The following is a 19,633-nucleotide window of genomic DNA, read 5'->3' on the forward strand; positions in this document are numbered from 1 at the left end:
TCATATATCGGCATGAAACAACAACGACTAGAGTCATGCTACGCAAAACATAGACCCAAAACATAGGCTATATTATAGTTGAGGCGCAGCACACTTTCACCAAAAATAGCACCATTTTTAATATTTGAGAAAGGTGTATTGCAGTGAGCAAAACTTTCAATAATTATCCTATTCAGAGTAACCAAACCTTGCAAACATGACCATTTTTAAATTTTTATTTATGGCAATTCAATCGGTGTAATTAAACATGGCATTTGCTACTGCCTGACATTTTGTTTTGAGGATGTGGTTTTCTGTTCAGATATCCCTCTAATTAAACCTGTAACGCCATAGACATTACCTCGGTTACATCAGCAGTTGATGTTGGGGCAGCGGAAGTGCTTAAATAGGCGCTGTCAGTGATAGTGTCAACCTTCTATAAATGCTCCTAATGCTCTGAAGGTGCCTGCTGCCTGCTTTCATCAACCATGCCAGTGGAGGCATTAGTCCCACAATTGGAAGCAAACCAAGAGGTGGGACAGGGGATGTCTGAGAACAAGCGCCCAGACAAAGATGTCCCGCTATTATTAACAGCTGACTGTCTGGTTAATGCTGGCAGCTCTGCAGAACAAGGACAACCCCACTATTATTCACGATTGGATTTAGGACTGCTTATCTTCAGCTCAACAAAGAGGTTGTGTAGGGAAAGTGTGAAAGGCGTTTTGGAAATAAATTAGAGCAGCTGGTGTCTCAGTGGGTGAGCAGGTGACTCAGGCGAAGAGACGGCATTGAGGTATAAAAATCAAGTATTCTGTTAAGTGTGTTTTCTTACTGAAAGCTATTGCTATTGACAAGACCCAGTTAAAACAAATGCTAACATGATAATATGTTAGCGGTCCACCAGGCAACCCCAAAGAAAATTACAGAGGCGAAGTTAAGTACCATCAGGAAGTCTCCTCGGAGATGTGAATGCAGCTATCAGAGCGATTCCTACATCAAACATTACTGAAACCAATGAGCTGATATACTCCACAGCAGCAGTGAACCTAAACACTTGGTTATCGCAAGAGCAACTATGGGATGAAATAGCCACCATGGAAAAGAAGGCTGGAGGCTAACAAAAGGCAGCACAAAGAGAAGTGAGTCAATTGACAGAGGCCCTGAAAAGTGCAATGAAAAAGCAAGTAAATGAAAAAGTCCATACCTGAAGCATTGGAAACTGCCCAACAAAGGCTCCAAGCCTTCGCCAGCCGCCTAAAGAGGTACACGAGAGACAACAAGGCCAGACCAATAAACCGGCTGTTCACAACTCAACCAGCGAACGTGTACGCTCAATGGCAGGGTAAAAATACCAGAGGTGCCAAACACCAGCTCCTGGTAGACAGAACAGTCGCTCGAGACTGCAGGACCCGAAAGACTAAGGCCTACGACACAACATCAACAGGACTCTAAGAGCCTTCATTGCAAACTCAATGAGGTTGTGAAAAAACACGATTAAGGCCAATGGCAAGCCACTTGCACAAGTCTCTATCAAATGTGGCATATATCAAGGAGACGTCCTGTCCCCACTGCTGTTCTGCATAGGTCTGAACCCCCTCAGCCAAATAACCAACAAGACTGGTTATGGATACCGACACAGGAACGGGGCCACAATCAGTCACCTCCTCTACATGGATGGTATCAAGCTGTACTCTAAGAAAGAGCCAGTGATCGACTCACTGATCCATACCACCCAGATCTACAGTGCAGACATTGAGATGTCATTCGGGCTAGAGAAGTGCAGTCGGATGGTGACTAAGAGAGGGAAGGTAGTCCACACAGAGGGGGTCTCACTCCCAGAGGGAACAATAGCAGACATTGAGGACAGTTACCTTGGAATACCACAAGCAAATGGGAACCTCGAAGAGGTGACAAGGAAAGTGGCCACGGCAAAATACCTCCAATGAGTAAGGCAGGTCCTAAGAAGCCAATAAGCAAGTACGCCCTGCCAGTAATTAGATACCCTGCAGGAATAACAAACTGGCCAAAAGAAGAGATACAGACCACAGATGTTATTCATGGAAGGTTCCACCCCATACTTTATTAACTTGTTATTCAAAAAGGTTGGTTTTGCAAGCCATAATGCTAGCCATGTGTAGTTAGACAACAACATGCTCATTGAAATACCACTGAAACTAAAATTAGCTCTATAGAACATGTAGAAACACAACGATCTTTAGGGCACCGAGACTGGGCCTTTTACATACACGCACACATCTACTACAAAAACCTGGACAGTTAAATATTTGTGCATAAATACATTTTATCTCAGAAATGATATTCTTACTTGAAAGAAAACAAAAAATGTCCTCCTTGTTGCCACAAGCTGGTTTTGATAGCTTCACATGACAAACAAATCTCTCTTTTATATACTTATAAATGGCCAGATAAGGTAATGAAGATGTGCTTTTCTACCTTCACACTGTTAAAAAACATAGGCTGCTTCTCATTAGAGGCGTGCTGTTAATGCACTCCAAAATGTTTCCTATAGCCCTGAGTGTATATCCCACTTGGCCAATATTCTCTCTTTTGAAATGTTGCAGAGCCCCTGGCCAGAATCCAGCTGCTATTATGTCTGCACAGCATGAGTGATGGCTGTGTTTTCAACAAGCCTGGACTTTGGTTATGCAAGCTGCAGATGTTTGGCTTCTCTGGGTGCTTTACCTCAACCTCAAGCCTCAGAGGAGGGGTTACATGAGCCTTGAACATAACAAGCGCTCCATTTTAGATCCATCTGACACAAAATACATTGTTGGATTATATAATTGGAAATGTTCCTTATAGGCGAAAAAAAAAAGGCTTTTTGGGACGTGGTCTAAGTTGCAGTTTGACCCTGTTGAAGTATATTTAACATGAAGTTTTTCACATAAGTTCTGTTTTTTAAAGCGTTTATCATAAGGGTGAGTGACTATTAAAAACTGTAATTCAACACAATAACCATTCGCCTATTTTATTTATTTATGGTTTATTTGGTAGGGACAGTGCAAGTTAATGAACAAGCCACACCGGATTGTAGCCTTAGGCTAATTTTCATCCGTCGTCCCCCATGCACACTCTCAAACACACTCTCATACATCCTGGCCTATTGTACATGTTTTTAGTGTAGGGGAAACCGGAGTACCCGGAGGAAACCTACGCAGACACGGGGAGAACATGCAAACTCCACACAGAAAGGCCCCGTCCTTGGTGGGAATCGAACCCAGACCTTCTAGCTGTGAAGCACAAGCACTAACCGCTGTGCTACCATGCCGCTACAACATGATTTTGTGTTTGTTGATCCAATCATTGGGAATTGTTTTGTCTAAATATAAAATTGTCAACCAGATCATTTCCACAACTGCTGAGATCAATGCACTTTTCAAATTAAGCTGCACTGTTTCATCTCAGCTACTTCAACCCGAGTGAGATTTTATAGCCTCAGAAGTCATTCAGAATTGATATCCACTATTCCCATATCTGAGCTGCTGCGCTGTTCAAAGATGTCTCCACTGTGATGCATTGACTTTTATTGACTCTTGGACGCAGACTTTAGCACTCAGTCTTGCGTTTTATACAAACAGTGTGGTGGGAGTTGTGCACGCTGCACCGCTGCATAATGAAATAAACCGCTGATGTAATAACAGCTACTGTCGGGAAGAACACCCACTGTTGCATGTGCAAAGAAAAGGGGCCTAAAAGATGGTAAAATGACATGGAGAGTGTTACATCCATTTGCAAAACATTTCCTTTCCATTTGTGATCCTCTAAAGAGCTGTTACGCTGGAGTGCACTTTGTGGAGGAGCTATTGCACATTTGGTTCACACTTTCTGGAATAAGTCTTCACAGGTTGATGAGCTAACAGAAATGTAGTTGTAAGTTTCAGCAGTGGTAGTCAAAGTACTTTGTTTCAAGTGTTATGGATTTGGATGGAAAGATTATTCTATTTTTTACTTCCACTTCCATTCAAGTAACATCACTTTTACTTGAGAAATATATTTAGGCTACAAAACCTGTGTTTTCTTGATATGTATTTTTATTTGGCATGCTGGGAGTAGCTTTTTCAGATGTTTTTTGGTTGCTTGTGTTGTAATAAGTAAAAAAAAACACACACTGTTGGCCCCTGGGAGAGGGGGGCTGACACAAAGAGCCGCGCTAACAAATCAATCGCAGCAGAGGCCGTAGTTATGTAAATGCTGTCCAATAGTAGATGGAGCTGCAGAGAAAGGGGGAGCCGTGAGGGTTCTCCAGTTATTACGCAATAAGAGCAAGTCTTATAAATAAGCAAATCTGACTCAAGACTGAGGGATCCCTGAGAGCTGCCCACGCCTGTCCGGACTCCAGGTATGTTCTTGCATCTTTACTTTACCACTTAAGTGCAGCCAAACCAGGACTACTTCTGCGCTTTACTGAGCAAATTAGGTCACTGTATCTTGTTAATATGATTAAAAATATAATATCTTCTATCTAAAATATCTTTAACAGCAAATTGAATAACCAGATGAATACAATAATTCTGTTTAAAAGAAAGAAAGAAAAGAAAGAAAAGAAAAGAAAAGGAAGGGGGAAAAAAGCAATGCAGTCAATAGTCAAGTGGCTGAGGCTGATACACATATAGCAGAACTGGACAGTTTTTGACAAATGCCAACATTTCATTCTATCCAGAAGGACTCCTCATGGCTCATAGCTCCACTTTATATTCATTCGACTTTGATAATACATAAAGTAGACACATGAAAAAAAAAACGCATTATGAGAAAAAAAAAAAAACATACCAAAATGTGCTGTTAGGAATGTGTCACGTTTTATTTTGCAGAATGTTGTGGTTTGTGGTTGCCCTCTGCTTCGTGGCTGACTCCTGGGCACAGGAACCGGACTGCCGCGTGGCCAACATCCAGGTCATGCAGAATCTGGACAGGAGCAGGGTAAGTCTGGCTGCAATGACATATTTTTGAACATTGGTTTAGGTTGATTTAAAACCTCAAAGGTAGCACAGTTTTATTCTACAACATAGTGTATTGGATGGAAGTGGTATCATACCTAAATATAATAATTCCATGGAAACAGGACACAGGTTATATATTGTGGGGCAGCAGATAATGAACATGCCTCACACCAAGAAGGTTCGATCCCCGGGTTCGGCTGGGTTATGTAGAGTTTGCATGTTCTCACCATACACACATAGGTTTCCTCCAGTTTGTAAGTGTGAACTGTGGGAAAACAGATATAATAAGTCCATGTCTGTAATCCGCCGTTTCATGTGTGTCCATTAACATGCTCTGTCCTCACCAACAATCCTATAAATAATTTCATGACAGTGGGTTAGGATTAGTCAATCCTTACCATTGACAGTGTGACATGTGTTGTTGAAACAGTATGAAGGCTTGTGGTATGCTGTTGGAAAGAAGGACCCCGAAGGACTGTTCTTGCTAGACAACATCGTGGCATACTTAAACCTGACCTCCATGAGTGCCAAAGCTAAAGGCAGAGTCATCATTCTTAAGTGAGTCCCCCTTCCAATTATCTATTAATGTTTAAACTACTGAAAATAAAAATATTCAACTGTATCTCAACTTGTTAAACGTTATGGGCCCACAGCAACTGGGAAATGTGTGCAGACATGACAGCCACCTTTGAGGACACCGAAAACCCATCCAAATTTAAGATGAAGTACTGGGGAGCAGCCAGCTATCTGCAGACTGGATGTATGTAACACGCTTGCACAACATTACACAGTGAATGTTGCTGTGGTACTGTAGTGTCTGCAGTGTTGTTAAGGAACACAAATAACAGTCTTAGAACAAATTTATGATCTCAGGTTTAAAACTTTAACATGACTGGCCAGAAGCGCTTTTACAAATCCCCCTTTACTCTTGATGTTTCAAGAATTGCTTCAGAAATAGAATTCTGTATCGTAGCTATATCTAGTTGCCCAATTTAGAACCGTTTTGATATTTGTCTGGTCATAGTCAAATAAGAAAGTACAAAGTGCAGGTTGTACTTGGCTTGAAAGGTTAAACTTTAAACAATGATTGGGATTTTTTTTTTCTTTCTCTGTTCGGTCAATACATTTACAGTAACGCTGAATAATGATTTGAATCTTTGTTTTATTATCATTTCAGATGACGACCACTGGGTGATTGACACCGACTACGACAACTATGCTGTGCATTACTCCTGTAGGGTGCTGGAGGACGATGGCACGTGCAGAGACAGTTATTCATTCATCTTCTCCCGACACTCTTTTGGTCTGAGGCCTGAGGATGTGGCCATTGTCACCATGAGGAAAACCGAATTGTGCCTACTGGGCAAATACAGGCGTGTGACACATACTGGTGAGTCTGACTGAAACAACACTCAACATTTGAACTGGGTTTGAGGTTGCAGATGTTCGATTAGACAAGAACCAGTGTTCCTGTGTCTGTAATGTGCTATTAGAAATGTCCTACTTGGTAAAAGCTCTTTGTTGAATCAGATCATTTATTGTTATGAGGCAAATTGTTCTGAAAAAATAACCAAATGGAATGTCCAGGGTAATTATAAACCAGTTGTTAATGGATCTGGGTAAAATCTTACCTATAGGGCCATGTATAGTACAGTTACTATAGGCCTCTATTAGTTTAATGGAGTACACTACTGTGGACTACACAGCTCCATCATACTAGTTGGGGCCTATACTCTGCATTGTGTGAGATATTGCAACTAAATGAACGTAATTGATTCACTGTTGTTGTTGTTCTTTTATGCAGGTTTCTGTGATGCAGAACAAACAGATCCCAATCAGATGTGATCAGAAAACTCTCAGGAACTTTCATTTTGACTTACCTCGGGGACTGCAATACACCTGGTGTGATTTCTCTTTGTTATGGAGCAACAAACACAACAAACACATTCATTTTGAATGAACCAGAAAGCAATGTAAATACGCAGAAGATTGAAGACGTTTTATGATTATTCTTACCCAAATTCTGTCATTGATTTTTACTTTCTCACATACTACTGCACAGATGATGATAACTCCTGAAGTTATTGGGTTAATGCTCTATGGTTGTTGTCTGCTGTTTATGATCCATTTTTGCAATAAACTGTCCATATCGTGTCGGAATTCTCTTTCTAAACAAGTATATTTTGATTTGGTTATTCTTCAAACTGAAGTAGTGGAAGGCATCCCAAATGTAGTACGGTAAGATGATGTGGATTAGGAGAATTTGCTGTGCTGCTTTCATGGGCCAAATGTTTGACCACTTGTCATTACTTTTGGTCCATTATCTAGTATATAAAATCACACGTTCTATTGTTAAAAATGCTACACTAATTCTGCCAAAACAATACATTCAAGTTTGACTTATAAAGTTATGTGAGAAAAACAAAACAATACATTTTACAGACCTCACATGACAACAGACCTGCTCCATTGCTCTACAATAATTGGTCGAGACTCCAATAGGTGCAGTTTAACCTAAAACGAAATAAGAGCAAGAATACCGTCTTGTTTTTTTTATTGTCCATGAAATAAGACGACTTGTATATCGCATATTTAAACCTTTATTGCACACTTTGCACAGTACAGTAATACACATTTTGGACGTCATGATCCTTAAAACAACAGACCAATAATTTAACATTACATTGGAGGCAAATTCAGCAAAATAAATCTCATAAACAGCCCACTAAATTGCCTTCTAGCCATATTGCTTGGTGACAGCACAACTACAGGCACCTTAGCCTGCTTTCTCCTTCATGATGACATTTACTAATCCCCTCCTTTAAATAGTTTAGTACAAGGAATTAACATGCAATCTCATTCCCGCTTGACCAGGCGAGCAGCAATGGAGACATCAAGGTAAAGGCATGAGAGGTGAGCATAGTCTGCGACAAATATAACACCAGAGAGAGATTTCCAATTTAGTTTGTTCATGATTTAGACACAAGACCAGTGTATGACAAAAGCTTCGTAGATTTCGGAAAATTCCCTTCGTTAATTTAATTTTGTAAAAAACACTTCAATCAGTATTGAACTGAAAGTGGAGTGACTTAAAAGTAATACTTTTTATTACCGTAAACCCTTACAAAATACACAAATACAAAAGGCCTATTGTCCATAGCAAATAAAAGATAAAAAATAATAATACGGACAAAATAATAATAAACACTTACAAAATTAAAAATAGCAGTTTGCGCCAAGAGAATAAATACACTGAATAAAGATAAAAATGTGTTTACCCAAGAGCTCTTCAAATTCATGACAAGCTTTTGTTGCTTTTCTAATAAAGTCACAATGTATATAAAGTACCTCAAATTTGAGCATAATTGCTTCAACATGATTACAAAGAAATAAGAACTGGATTGGAAAAGCTCAGCAAGACACAAATTATTTTTCCAATTCATAAACTGGTCTTTTTTGGTTTGTTTTCATCTCTGCCAGTGCTCAAACTGGACCCACTACCCCCTAATCTAATCTTAGGCCATGCAGTAGTCGATGTGTGAGAGCAGCTCCCGGTGGCGGCTGGTGGGGTACTGGACGTGGCACTTGGGGCATTCGAGAAAGCTCTCGTCCAGCAGGTTGATGACTTTAGACGGCGAAGTGGGTCCGCGTGGGTCGTCGATTGACAGGCGCTCAAACTCAAAGCGGTTGTAGGAGGACGGCTCCGAGAAGCGGGCGTTGCATGGTTTCTGAAAAAGAAGTCAGAAGTACTTATTGAGAAACGAAGTTGGTCATGGCAATTTTGTGAGCTCTCCAAAGGACTAAAATTATACTACTCCAGGGAAGCCCCCCACTTACATACAACATCGCCAACACAAACATAAAAGTTAGTGCGCAGCATAACTTACAGCTGACTCCAGTTTAGCGATCTGTTCACGCGCCTTTCGCAGCTCCTTCAGCACTTTCTGTAACTGGTGCTGCATGCTCTGCCGATCCATCTTCTCATTGTCAAACTCCTTGGCTGACAGCTGGACCTTAACAGAAAAGAGAAGGGAGAGAAAACATAAACAGGTTAAGCCAAACTTGATATGTAATTAAATATGAAGCTGGTAATGCGACACCCCAATCATATTACCTGTTGTTCCAGGGCAGCTATTCTCATTTGCTCTTCGTTTTGGCTCAGGATGGATTTCTGGAGCATATTTACCTGTATAACTCAAACATAAACACGTTAGGCGCTTAATTCATCTCATATAAACATACGCTTTGCGCAAGTTCAAGGGAGGCAAAAATCATTCAATCACATCGACTTTTACCTGCAAAAGAAGCTCTGCCGATCTCTTCCGTTCTTCTTCCAGTCTCATGTCCATTGTCTCCAGCTCCATCCTCATTCGGTCTGTGCGCTCAGAGGAGACCTTTCTTTCTTCATTCACTGTATGTCTTAATAGAAATTTTAAAAAGGTCCTATTATGCATTATTCTGGCTTTTTAAGACGACAACAGTGGGTCCCAGTCCTACACATCTTTGTTAAGAGTAGGAAAAGGTTCTCCGTATGACGTACACCAGTGTTTGGGTTGGCGTTGTGAGCATGCAAGAGAACGTAACATATCTTCAGGAACTTTTTTGGGCCAATTCAATAATATTAGGTCTTTAAATTCCATGGTTAAACTCCAGAATGATTCAAATGTTCAGAAAAGTGAAGTTACAGTAGTTTGCCTACCTGTTCCTGAGTTGCTCACCATGCAGCTCCTCTTTGGCCTCCCCCAGCTCTTTGCTCTTGGCATCATACTTCCTCTGCAGTGATGACATCTCAGTACATTTGATCTCGTAGCTGCTCTGCAAAGCTGCAATCTGGCTTTGGAGCCGAGTAACCTGCTGCTTTTGACGCTCTGCTTCAGCCTGGCCCTTTGAGTTCTGCGTGGCAACACAAAACCAATATTAATGCCATCTCAGGCAAAAAGCCGACACTTTATAAAAGATAATGCTGAATCTTATAAAGACCGGAGATAGCCGATACATACAGGACTGCAAATACTTACTACAGTGATAGATAACCAATAGCTATGCAAGTACTTGTTACTAGTCTACTCTCAAACCATGATTTGTCATTATTTCATTTTGACCATAATCCAGTTCACATTGGTAAAAAAATGCAATATATTAGAATTCTGAAATTATTCCATAATTATCAGACAAGTAGTCATAAAATAACAACTATATAGGTGGGTTCAAGCGCTTGATGACAGAACAAATATTACCAACCTGCTCCCTCTGAAGCTGAAGTTCAAGCTGAATCCTGGAGACCTCATTTTTCTGTATTTCCAAGTCTTTCTGTGCCTCTGCCAGCATCGGCTCCGAGTTCTTCCTCTGCTCGTCGTCCTTTGCTTGACCATCTGTCCGGAAAATTAAAAAAAAAACGCTGCAGAGTCAACCCAATCATTTCTCTCCCATCTCCTATTTTATACAGCTTTAACAATAATGGCTAATCATTTCAAAGTGTAGGTGTAATTCGTCTCACTTTTCATTCACTCCCCACACTTAGAAAAGGTCAAAGACAAGCCGAGCCATGTCAGCTCATCTGTACTGAAGGCCTCTGAACTCCACCAATCACCAATCACTCAACCACCAAACAGGCCAAGCTAGAAGAAATGTTTTGCCCAAGGACAAAATGACAACTTCAAACCCTATAGACACATTTCATTTAGTTTTCGAGAAGCACCATTCAGGTCATTGTTCCAGAACCGTCCCCCATAAAGTTTGCACCTTGGGGCAAAGATTGTTCCATTTCAACGAGTCGGCTATAAATCAGTCAGACTATTCCCAAACATCGCTATACTTAAGCCACAAATCTTTGGCATCATAAAAAGGTGGCTTGTAATTAAAGGCGAGGTCCTGAAACAAGAAAGTGACAGATTTGTTGAATCTGACAAGCTGTGCGTGCTTTCATTAGTGGGAAAAGCAGGGCTGTGCAATTAATTGGATCATGATTTGTCGATCTCAATGATCGGGCTTTTTAAGTGACAAGTCTACCTTCCTAGTCTTTCTGTCGCCGCAACAGCTCATTATTTGGGGAGTTCGGACTTTGAGCTGAGGTTTAATTGAAAACTTCGACCTCATGAACCCTGTAAAGGCTTCCCCCCCCCTTCCGTTTATAATAATAAAATCAAGATAAATAAGCATCAGAAAATGAAAGGTGATATTGCTCGGCCCTAGTAAAAAAAAGTCTCACCGTCAGAGGCTGTGTCTGGCTTCGCTTGCTGCTGTTTGGCTTGAGCCAGCTGCTGCTCCAGCTCTCGAGTGCGGGCCAGCACTGACTGCACATAGGCTTCTCTCTGCTGGTCATACACCAACCACTGCTGGTTCTTCTCAAGGGCCTGCTCCAAAAAACAAACTGTAATTACCGACTGAGTGGGTGCGTTTACAGTTTTGTCGTAGCAACACATAATTTCAAATGTGCATTTATTAATGCAGGAAAATGTGCCACATTTTTGTTATTGTGAGATGGAGCCATTGCCTTAAAAAAGCCACTTGAAGAGTATTATGGTGTAGTCTTCACAGGAATCATGTGCATTTTTAAGTTTAATGCCGACAGACTTTTAGTAGTGAGGTGATTAAACATTAAGACCTACATCTTTCAGTTGATCCTGCACCAAAGCCATGTCTGTGGAAGGAGTTTGTCCCTTCTGCTGAAAAGACAAGAAACAAACACTTTCATGCATATTTAATAGAAAAAGTGGCTATCAACTAAGTGCATACAAAATACCGCCGTCTTCATGGAGTCCAAGTGTGTAACAACCTGCTATCGCTGTCAATTTTAGAGCTTTGTTTCTAATATTTATTTATTTAGCATTTCACATTACCATCTTGACAATAATAAGTAACTCATGACCCTAGCACCACTGCAGGTGTCGTAGCATGTTGCGTGTTTATACTCATTAATCGTCCGTGAGAGTAAATACTACGCTGACAGAAAAGACAAAAGGGAGAGGGACATTGTACATCCAATTACACAATGGAGATCATTTTTTTCACTCAAACTTGGCTGTAAATGCTGTTTAAGTGGCACTAGCCTGCAGTTAGCTTTGCCCGTTAGCCTGTTAGCTTCTTCTTCGTGATTCCATTAGTGTGTATTGGGGCCTCTGACCCGTAGGCAGCGAAGTTGCAATTGTAGTTTTCTGCCCAGAGACACCGGGGGAGATGAAAGACCCCCAATCATCCCATTAACACTTGTATTACCCTCAGAAGGACTACGAAAAGGAGTTATTAAGGTAAACAACTTAGAACTGCTTTAAATGTGCAAAGGGATGGAAAAAAATTGTCCCATATGAAAGGTGTTATATCTTCATATGCCGTAATTAAACACAAATACATGTCATTTCCTTCTTGCAACAGTCCCAAGAATCGGGTCATAATCTCATAACTCTGCTACCGGCGTGACCCTGTGGTCCACCTCAGGTCTCGGCGTCTAAGCCCCTTTCCTGCAGTTACATCTATAAGCTCCTCAACGAATGTCTCTTGGGCTAAAGGACTCTGAGCGCCATGCCAGCAGACAGCTATCATGAGCTTGACAACTTTGCCTGATGGATTTAAACGTATGGATGCCCTAAGCTGTGAACTCCCATATGATTTTTGCAAAGCCAGGGCAAAAGGTCGGCGGGACAGACTATATAAGAAGCTTATTTCTAGTAATGACAGTGACACCCATGTGTGGAGGGGACTAGACTAGTGGAGAGACATTACCAATTAAGCTACTACAAGTTTGACATCGAGTGTGAAAAAACACAATATAAGCAGGCTGTATAGTAGTTAATTGTAAGTGGGGTTTGGACACAAAACAATCGGTCTCGGTTAAGCTTTACCAAACATAAATCTTACTTTATGTATTTCTAATTGGCTGCTGGCAAGTCTAAGGAAAAATGTGTTTTTGAAAACTCAGTCCTTCATTCATTACTTTGAGGAAAGTGCCTTCAGCAGATCTGCCATCAAACATGCAACTGATTCATATACAGAATGTATGATGGAAAAAAAAAAGAAAGAAAAAAAATTGGTCCAAGCTTTGATTTGGCTTAAATTAATTGGGGATTGTGGAGATATTTCTAAAGCCGCATAAAGCAAGAGCAACAGGTCTATGTGAAAACTTGACAGCTTCTTGCAGAAAGAAGCAGTTAGAGGCGAGTTTGTGTAAAATCCTTGACTCAAGTCTCAGTGCAGCATCAGTGAAGTGAACGCACTGCATTATCACAATTAGAGAGCATGGAGATCACTTGAGGGAACAATCACACAGTGCCATCTAGTGGTCAACTAAAAAACTGGACAAAACAGTAGGTTGTACAGAATAGAAATTATTCACCGATTATCCCTGATAGCAATCACATTTGATTAATCCTTAAAGCTATGTATAATTGACTTTCTGGGCTAAAATTTGATGTAACATAAGTGTTTGGTCCCTCCTTTTGCAGACCTCAGTGACAGAATCCCTGGTGCCAGAACTTTGACCAATGAGGCGAGCTTTTCTGTGAACCGGCCAGTCAGGTCCAATTAGGAGGGAATGGGGAAGGAGCTTGATTGTTTACATTACTCTCCACATTTTGCAATCTTACATACTATCACTTTAAATAAAATGCACTAAAAGAAAAAATAAATAAAACTCGATGCACACAAGTAGCAACATATGCTATTTGTAGCTTGCTCTCACCGTTTAGCACCTGTCTTTTGACCCCCAGAATGTATGCAATGTGTTTGTTTTTACTATTCTTACATTATTTCACTGTTACATCCATCTGTACAGCATCCATGCCAGCATATTGAGCATATAGGCCATATGCTGTAATGTCAGTGGTTGGCCTCATGAATTATCAATGTTATGGCGCCACATTGACGGGCCGACACCTGGTCTTGCGTAACAACATCTTCAGAAAGTGTGCTGTGGTACGGGTCTGAAAGTTTGCCAACTTACTGCCACCTGTGTTTCCAGGGACTGGCAGTGCGCAGACACAGTGGCAAGCTTGTTTTTGAGGTTCTCCGACTCCTGCGACACACTCTGGAACAATGCGTCCCTCTGCTCGGCATCCTTCCTCCGCTGCTCCAGTTGGGCCTGCAGTGACGCCACCACCTGAAGAACCGCAATATCAAATAATCATCAGCGACAAAACTGCAGGAAAGGCTGCGTCGAGTGAAATTTAAAATGACTCTCCACCCTCCTCCTCTTCTTCACTGCAATTATGGCTGCTGCATGCATAGATTACGTGGCAGGAAGTCTGCTGACATTACCCACCGAGAAGCTCTTGTTTTGAACTTCTGTTGACGACTAATGAGGAAGAGACAACTGTGATTATACATCGTGTCTAATATTCAATTCACCAGCTTTCCATTCCCACGTCTCCGGGGCAATTCAGGTTAAATGCAACTCAATTACAGTATTTATGTAACAATTTACAAAAAAAACTTCATACAGTAATTGATATGACTGTGTTTTGTTCTTGTACCCATTCAGGAGGCAAGTCAAAGTTATAGCATTTAAAAGCCATTTTAAAAGGGGCTAGATGCAAATTAGCCCTTTTATACTCATTACTGCCACCTCAGGTCATACGTGTAACTGCAACTTCTATATTAAAGGAATAGGCCACCGTTTTTACATACTAAGATATGTTCTTAGCTCACTTTAGTCGAGTTAATATATCCCCGTCTGGTCTTTGTCCGCGCGCTCTGTCACGCAAACGGAGCACATACGCAGCCTCTCCCACATGTCACATAGCTCCGAAAAAGCTCACGATAGAAGCTACCAAGCTCTTCCACGTGTTCCCTATTTAAATAAAGTTACGTGAAGTGTTTTCATGCGAAGTATATTTACCCAGAAATGTAGCATGTCGATTTTATAAGCAAATAAAAAGGGGGACTATATTGTGAGGCGTAATGATACGAGGAGCACAGCGTCCGCGTAGTAATTCCTAAAGACTTCCCCCGCTCACTTCCGGCAATAACCTTTAGGAGTTACTGCGCGGACGTTTTACTCCTCGTATCATTACGCCTCACAATATAGTCCCCCTTTTTATTTGCTTATAAAATCGACATGCTACATTTCTGGGTAAATATACTTCGCATGAAAACACTTCACGTAACTTTATTTAAATAGGGAACACGTGGAAGAGCTTGGTAGCTTCTATCGTGAGCTTTTTTGGAGCTATAGGACATGTGGGAGAGGCTGCGTATGTGCTCCGTTTGCCTGGCAGAGCGCACGGACAAAGACCAGACGGGGATATATTAACACGTCTAAAGTGAGGTAAGAACATATCTTAGTATGTAAAAACGGTGGCCTATTCCTTTAAGCTCGTGCATGACGGCAATTGAAGTAACACCTTTTTGAGTGACAGTGCAGGATTTTAGAGGCAGTTGTGGTGAATAGGTCTGGGCTCATTCTACACATTAGGACATTGTTGGAACATGAAGGGGGAGGAAAATACTTAGTTTTAATATTTTTAAACTCTGTATAGTCCCTTTAAAGCCCGAAATACTATATTTTTAAAAACTGTGCATATTTAATTACTTAAGATTTGCAAACATTTCAAAAGAGGAAGAGAATTGGACTTTGAGCCGAAAAATTAAATACCTTAATAAAAACGTGTAATATTTCACGATAGGAACCAATTTCTTGGCATGCTTGCAAACCTGCTGCATGTGTATCTTTCTTTTAATTTCAGTTTAAAACACAGTTCTTTGCCAGACAATCCGCCATGAATGAGCCCGATTCCCTTTAGCAAAAAAGTTTGACATTAAAATTTAAGCGAACAATGCAGAGGCCATGTTTGTGGCTCAACTTCCTTTTGGCTGAGCTGCCGTCAAGACGAGAGAAGTCATTTCCCACCAACTGTTACTGTGGCAGCTCGGTGAAAAGCCAGTGTGATTTGTTTTTCTTTGACAGTTTGTCTGCCACCATACATACACAGCGCCATGACGAGGAGTCAACACTGTGGCAAAAAGAGTGACAAATTTTGCACAGAAAAGTGTGGGCATACATCTTAATCATTGTAAACTGTCACCTAGATAGATGAAGAAAAAAAAAGGAATCATCTTTAGAAAAACCTTCAATGTGGACCTGTACCACAGTTCTATTGCATTTTATTTTGGATACATTTATCCTGTCTGTAGAGTGCACATACCTCTCCCCCTCGAGCTGTCAGCTGCTGTCTCAAAGTTTCAAGTTCCTGCTCTCTGACCAACAACTGCTGGTTATTCCTCTCCCGCAGTGTCTCTAGGGAAAGGATCCTCTAAAGACACAAAATAATGATTAAAAACAAAAAAACACTTGCAGTCGGGAGACAGGATGCGATGGGCGGGATTTCCTGTACCTCCAGCAACTTGCTTTTATCCGAGTCAGGCGGTCGGATGTGGCGTTTGGCGAGTTCATCAATCTTTCTTTTGAGGTGAGCGTTTTCCTTTCTGACACGATCCAACTCGACCTCCGCTTTGGGGGAGGAGGAACTGCTGGATTTGAAGCCCAACTTGGATGCAATGGTCTCTTTGGCACCTTTAGAAGTCATTGCTCTGTTTTGTTATGGCCTAGGCAAAACACGAAACAAACAATGTATTAATTAATTATCCAAATAATAATATTAACCTCCTAACCCCCTCCTGAACCAAGCACATTCACTCCAGTTTGGTTTTACCCAAATCTAGAAGCTTCTTGAAAAAGGTGTCAAAATAGCAACAAAAATGCGACGAAAACAATGATGAAAATACAACAAAAATATGACAAAAAAGTGACAAAAATGCATCAAAAAAGCATTGTAAAAAAAAATTAAAAAGTGAAAACACGATGAGGTCATCAAATGAGGTGTTATACTGGCTTATAGGCTGTCACCTTTTAGATTTGGGTAAAGCTAAACTGGAGAAAATGCACTTGGTTTAGTCGGGGGTTAAGAGGTTAAGTATTATAATTTCAATGATGATGAAAATCGAATCTCTCTAATATAGACCTAAAAGGGGTCTGGAGGCCCTCTCCTGTGGAATTAAAATAATTGACATTATGGACCAGAGGATATACGCTTGAATACCGGATATGGCCCCTGGGCCTGACGTTGCCCACCAGCGTACCCATGACAGTAAAAGACAAATATATGCAAAAAGAGAAGAAAAAAGTCTGGTGAACTTTGGATTCCCTTTGGATTTTCACACATCACTGGTTGAACCTATTTTAAAGAGCAATGATGAATCATTGTCGCCAAGCTGCAGTTCTGACGATGGAGCTGTCATGCTTCTAGTAATCCTAACCTGGCTGATGCTCCAGTTACTTAGAATAAAAAAAAACACACATTGCGTGAACATATAGAGTACAGTACAGTAATCATAAAAGCACTTAAATAAAATGCACCACTTACTGATAAAATAAGCCGGAGATAGAGACAGGAGACACAGCGCTGACAATGACAACAAGACGGTTTATTCAGGACGCTTTCGTTTCCTGAAGTTTGAATTGCAGCGCGCTGACGTCACGTCCGTAGGGGTGCGCGTGCTGTCATGCCTCGGGCGTGGAAGTGGAGCGGGTCGAAAAAGTATTGCTCTTTTTGTCCGTACAAAGTTTTACCCTGATTTCTTGAATTACACCAACGGAACCTGAATACTTGGTACGGATTTAGTTGAAGATAATGTTAAGCATGTCATCGTTTGAACACGTTGATTTGAAGCACCGGCATACGTGTTTACTCAAATCAAGCCTCCACCAGGGACCAAGCCGAGTCGACTGGTTATTCAAGTGCCTGTTCACTGTTGTGTTGTTGAGCCTGTTTTCTACATTGGCAAAAGAGACAGGGGCAGTTTTTGTAATCAATCACTCTGTAATTTTATACCAGTGTGTGCTGTGTATTTTGCTGAAGTGGATTGATGTTGTTATTGTAGCCGAGGTCTTGCGATGATGGGCCGAGACTTTATTATCTCCAGGCTACTGTTAGGAATTGGGATACAAAAATAGCATACACACTACATAGAAAAATAAGATTTTTTTTTAAAGCCACACTGTGTAGAATCTTCCCCGATAAATACAATTGAAATACAATAATTTATTTTATGACAGATCATCATCATTGGAATATACCTCATACATGTGTAAACAAACATGTGCTTTTGCTGTCTCAGCTGTCCAAAAGGCCTGACTTTACACCCATTGTGTGCGTATTTGTTTTTGATCTAGGCCTGCCTGTGAGTGGAAATGTGAGAACCTTGGCTAAAGCCTCCAAGGATTTTCATTTGTTGCAACAAAATACAAATATTTCTTGTTGAAGCTGATAAATCAGATCAAAATTTTATACTTCTATAACAGCACCCAAGCTGTCTGGCTGGACAAATTAACGCAATTGATATAAAAAATGATCCTGAATCTTATCATCCTTATAACTGATAATCCTGTGACGAATGTGTTGGAAGAATGCAGTGCTTAAGAACTTTAGAGTGGGGTTACGATGTTGCCCTTGTTGATAATGACCTTGTCGTGTTGTTATTAGCTCCTGGTTCCTGCAATAAGAAGATGTAGTCTAATATTGGTGATCACCTGCAATTGCAAGGATAAAGAAGCAATTGGCAAAGAATTATAGGCCATCATTAGTTCATGCTGTGTAGATTTTTTAGATGTTTGAATATTCGATGTACAATCCCCCGCATTACTGTATTAGTCTATGTCCTTTGCACTAATGCTACCTGCTTTGAACTTCATCTTTTTTGTAGGAAATAAAATTCTTTCCCATTTCACCAGCGGCACAGAGGTGTCATTACATTGATGTTAGGTTTGATTTGAGAGACAAACACAGGTAAATACCCACAGATGAATGAGTCACAGTCCCGCTCCCTCAGAGCTCCAAATCCACTCAACTGAAACATTTTGTGAGAAACTTTTAAATCCGGCTGCCTTGACTTCCATCAGAGGAGTCGCCTCAGGAGCATATTCTATTAAGCCAATAAAAGTGGCTTCCTTGTACAACCTTTTTAATCTGCTTTAATGGAAATTGATGCAGTGGACCTGCATTAGCCCCATAGTAATGTGATTTTATATACAACAAATGCAAGCCCATAGACATGTAGACATAACATGTTATCATTTGTGTGGCACTAAAGCTGTATGCAGTTTTGATTTTGTCTCTATATCTTGGAACTATTTAGTTCGTTATCAACCAGATTACAGCCTTTTCGATACAGTGGCTGAATGGTCAGTGCTTGCCTGGATATCCAGACTCACCTCTGTGCCAGCATTTGAAATCTCTGTAAAAAAAACAGAGAGGGATTATTCTGGCTTTGCCAGGCTAGGTCAGCGCATCCTTCTTATAACAAGAAGGTCCTGATTCTGATTTCCAAACCATAACACCTTTCTGTGTGAAGTTTTTCCTCCAGGTGCGTCAGTTTCCCATCAACCTAAAACATGCAAAGTGGGTTAATCCCGCACCTGGGTACTCACAGTCACAACCAAACCTGGCTCAGTTTGGAGATTGTTCCCCAGTGCTGCACTGCGGTTCCTGCATTACTCCTTTACTCTTGTTTAACGGTTGGGACTGAAACACAGTGACTGTTTTTGATGTGTTTATGAAACGTTCTGAGGTTTTGGATCAATAAAAGTTTCTGAATCTGAATCCTTTCCCCAAAGCATTGAAGGACTCCCACTGACCCACTTAAAATGAAGATTTATTTATTTATTTTTTAACTTCCCAGCATCTGTTAGACATCAATGGCCATTA

At 40.8% G+C, this 19,633-nt stretch overlaps 2 protein-coding genes across 3 annotated transcripts; one reads left to right on the forward strand and one right to left on the reverse strand.

Moving 5' to 3' along the window:
- The first annotated feature begins 4,246 nt into the window (after positions 1-4,246).
- rbp4 (retinol binding protein 4, plasma) lies at positions 4,247-7,067 on the forward strand. The gene is made up of 6 exons (XM_079577742.1): positions 4,247-4,339; positions 4,812-4,920; positions 5,371-5,498; positions 5,594-5,700; positions 6,118-6,330; positions 6,745-7,067. The coding sequence occupies exons 2-6, from the start codon at positions 4,813-4,815 to the stop codon at positions 6,783-6,785; spliced, it is 597 nt and encodes a 198-aa protein (XP_079433868.1). The 5' UTR covers positions 4,247-4,339; position 4,812; the 3' UTR covers positions 6,786-7,067.
- A 1,188-nt stretch (positions 7,068-8,255) lies between these two features.
- Positions 8,256-17,363, reverse strand: cep55l (centrosomal protein 55 like). Of its 2 annotated transcripts, none has more exons than XM_079577592.1 (12): positions 17,294-17,363; positions 16,265-16,475; positions 16,076-16,183; positions 13,876-14,031; positions 11,549-11,602; positions 11,149-11,293; positions 10,182-10,312; positions 9,640-9,833; positions 9,236-9,359; positions 9,055-9,126; positions 8,828-8,953; positions 8,256-8,668 (listed from the first exon to the last, which is right to left on the reverse strand). In XM_079577592.1, exons 2-12 carry the CDS (start codon positions 16,454-16,456, stop codon positions 8,456-8,458), a joined length of 1,515 nt encoding a protein of 504 aa, XP_079433718.1. In that variant the 5' UTR covers positions 16,457-16,475; positions 17,294-17,363; the 3' UTR covers positions 8,256-8,455. The 2 variants fall into 2 exon arrangements, with proteins under 2 accessions (XP_079433718.1, XP_079433717.1); XM_079577591.1 differs by having other exon boundaries at positions 8,257-8,668; positions 11,549-11,605.
- Positions 17,364-19,633: the final 2,270 nt, after the last annotated feature.

The sequence above is a fragment of the Gobius niger genome (assembly GCF_951799975.1).
Source record: "Gobius niger genome assembly, chromosome: 19".
In the NCBI taxonomy this organism is placed as follows: domain Eukaryota; kingdom Metazoa; phylum Chordata; class Actinopteri; order Gobiiformes; family Gobiidae; genus Gobius; species Gobius niger.

Bases quoted from the DNA above. Each gene is read 5' to 3' on its own strand.
- rbp4 (XM_079577742.1), top strand. From the start codon at position 4,813: ATGTTGTGGTTTGTGGTTGCCCTCTGCTTCGTGGCTGACTCCTGGGCA. The intron at 5,499-5,593 runs GTGAGTCCCCCT...ATGGGCCCACAG, and splicing joins GGCAGAGTCATCATTCTTAA to CAACTGGGAAATGTGTGCAG. The intron at 5,701-6,117 runs GTATGTAACACG...TTATCATTTCAG, and splicing joins CAGCTATCTGCAGACTGGAT to ATGACGACCACTGGGTGATT.
- cep55l (XM_079577591.1), bottom strand. From the start codon at position 16,456: ATGACTTCTAAAGGTGCCAAAGAGACCATTGCATCCAAGTTGGGCTTC. The intron at 14,032-16,075 runs GTATGTGCACTC...GCGGTTCTTCAG, and splicing joins TGACAGCTCGAGGGGGAGAG to GTGGTGGCGTCACTGCAGGC. The intron at 9,834-10,181 runs GTTGGTAATATT...GTTGCCACGCAG, and splicing joins TTCAGCTTCAGAGGGAGCAG to AACTCAAAGGGCCAGGCTGA.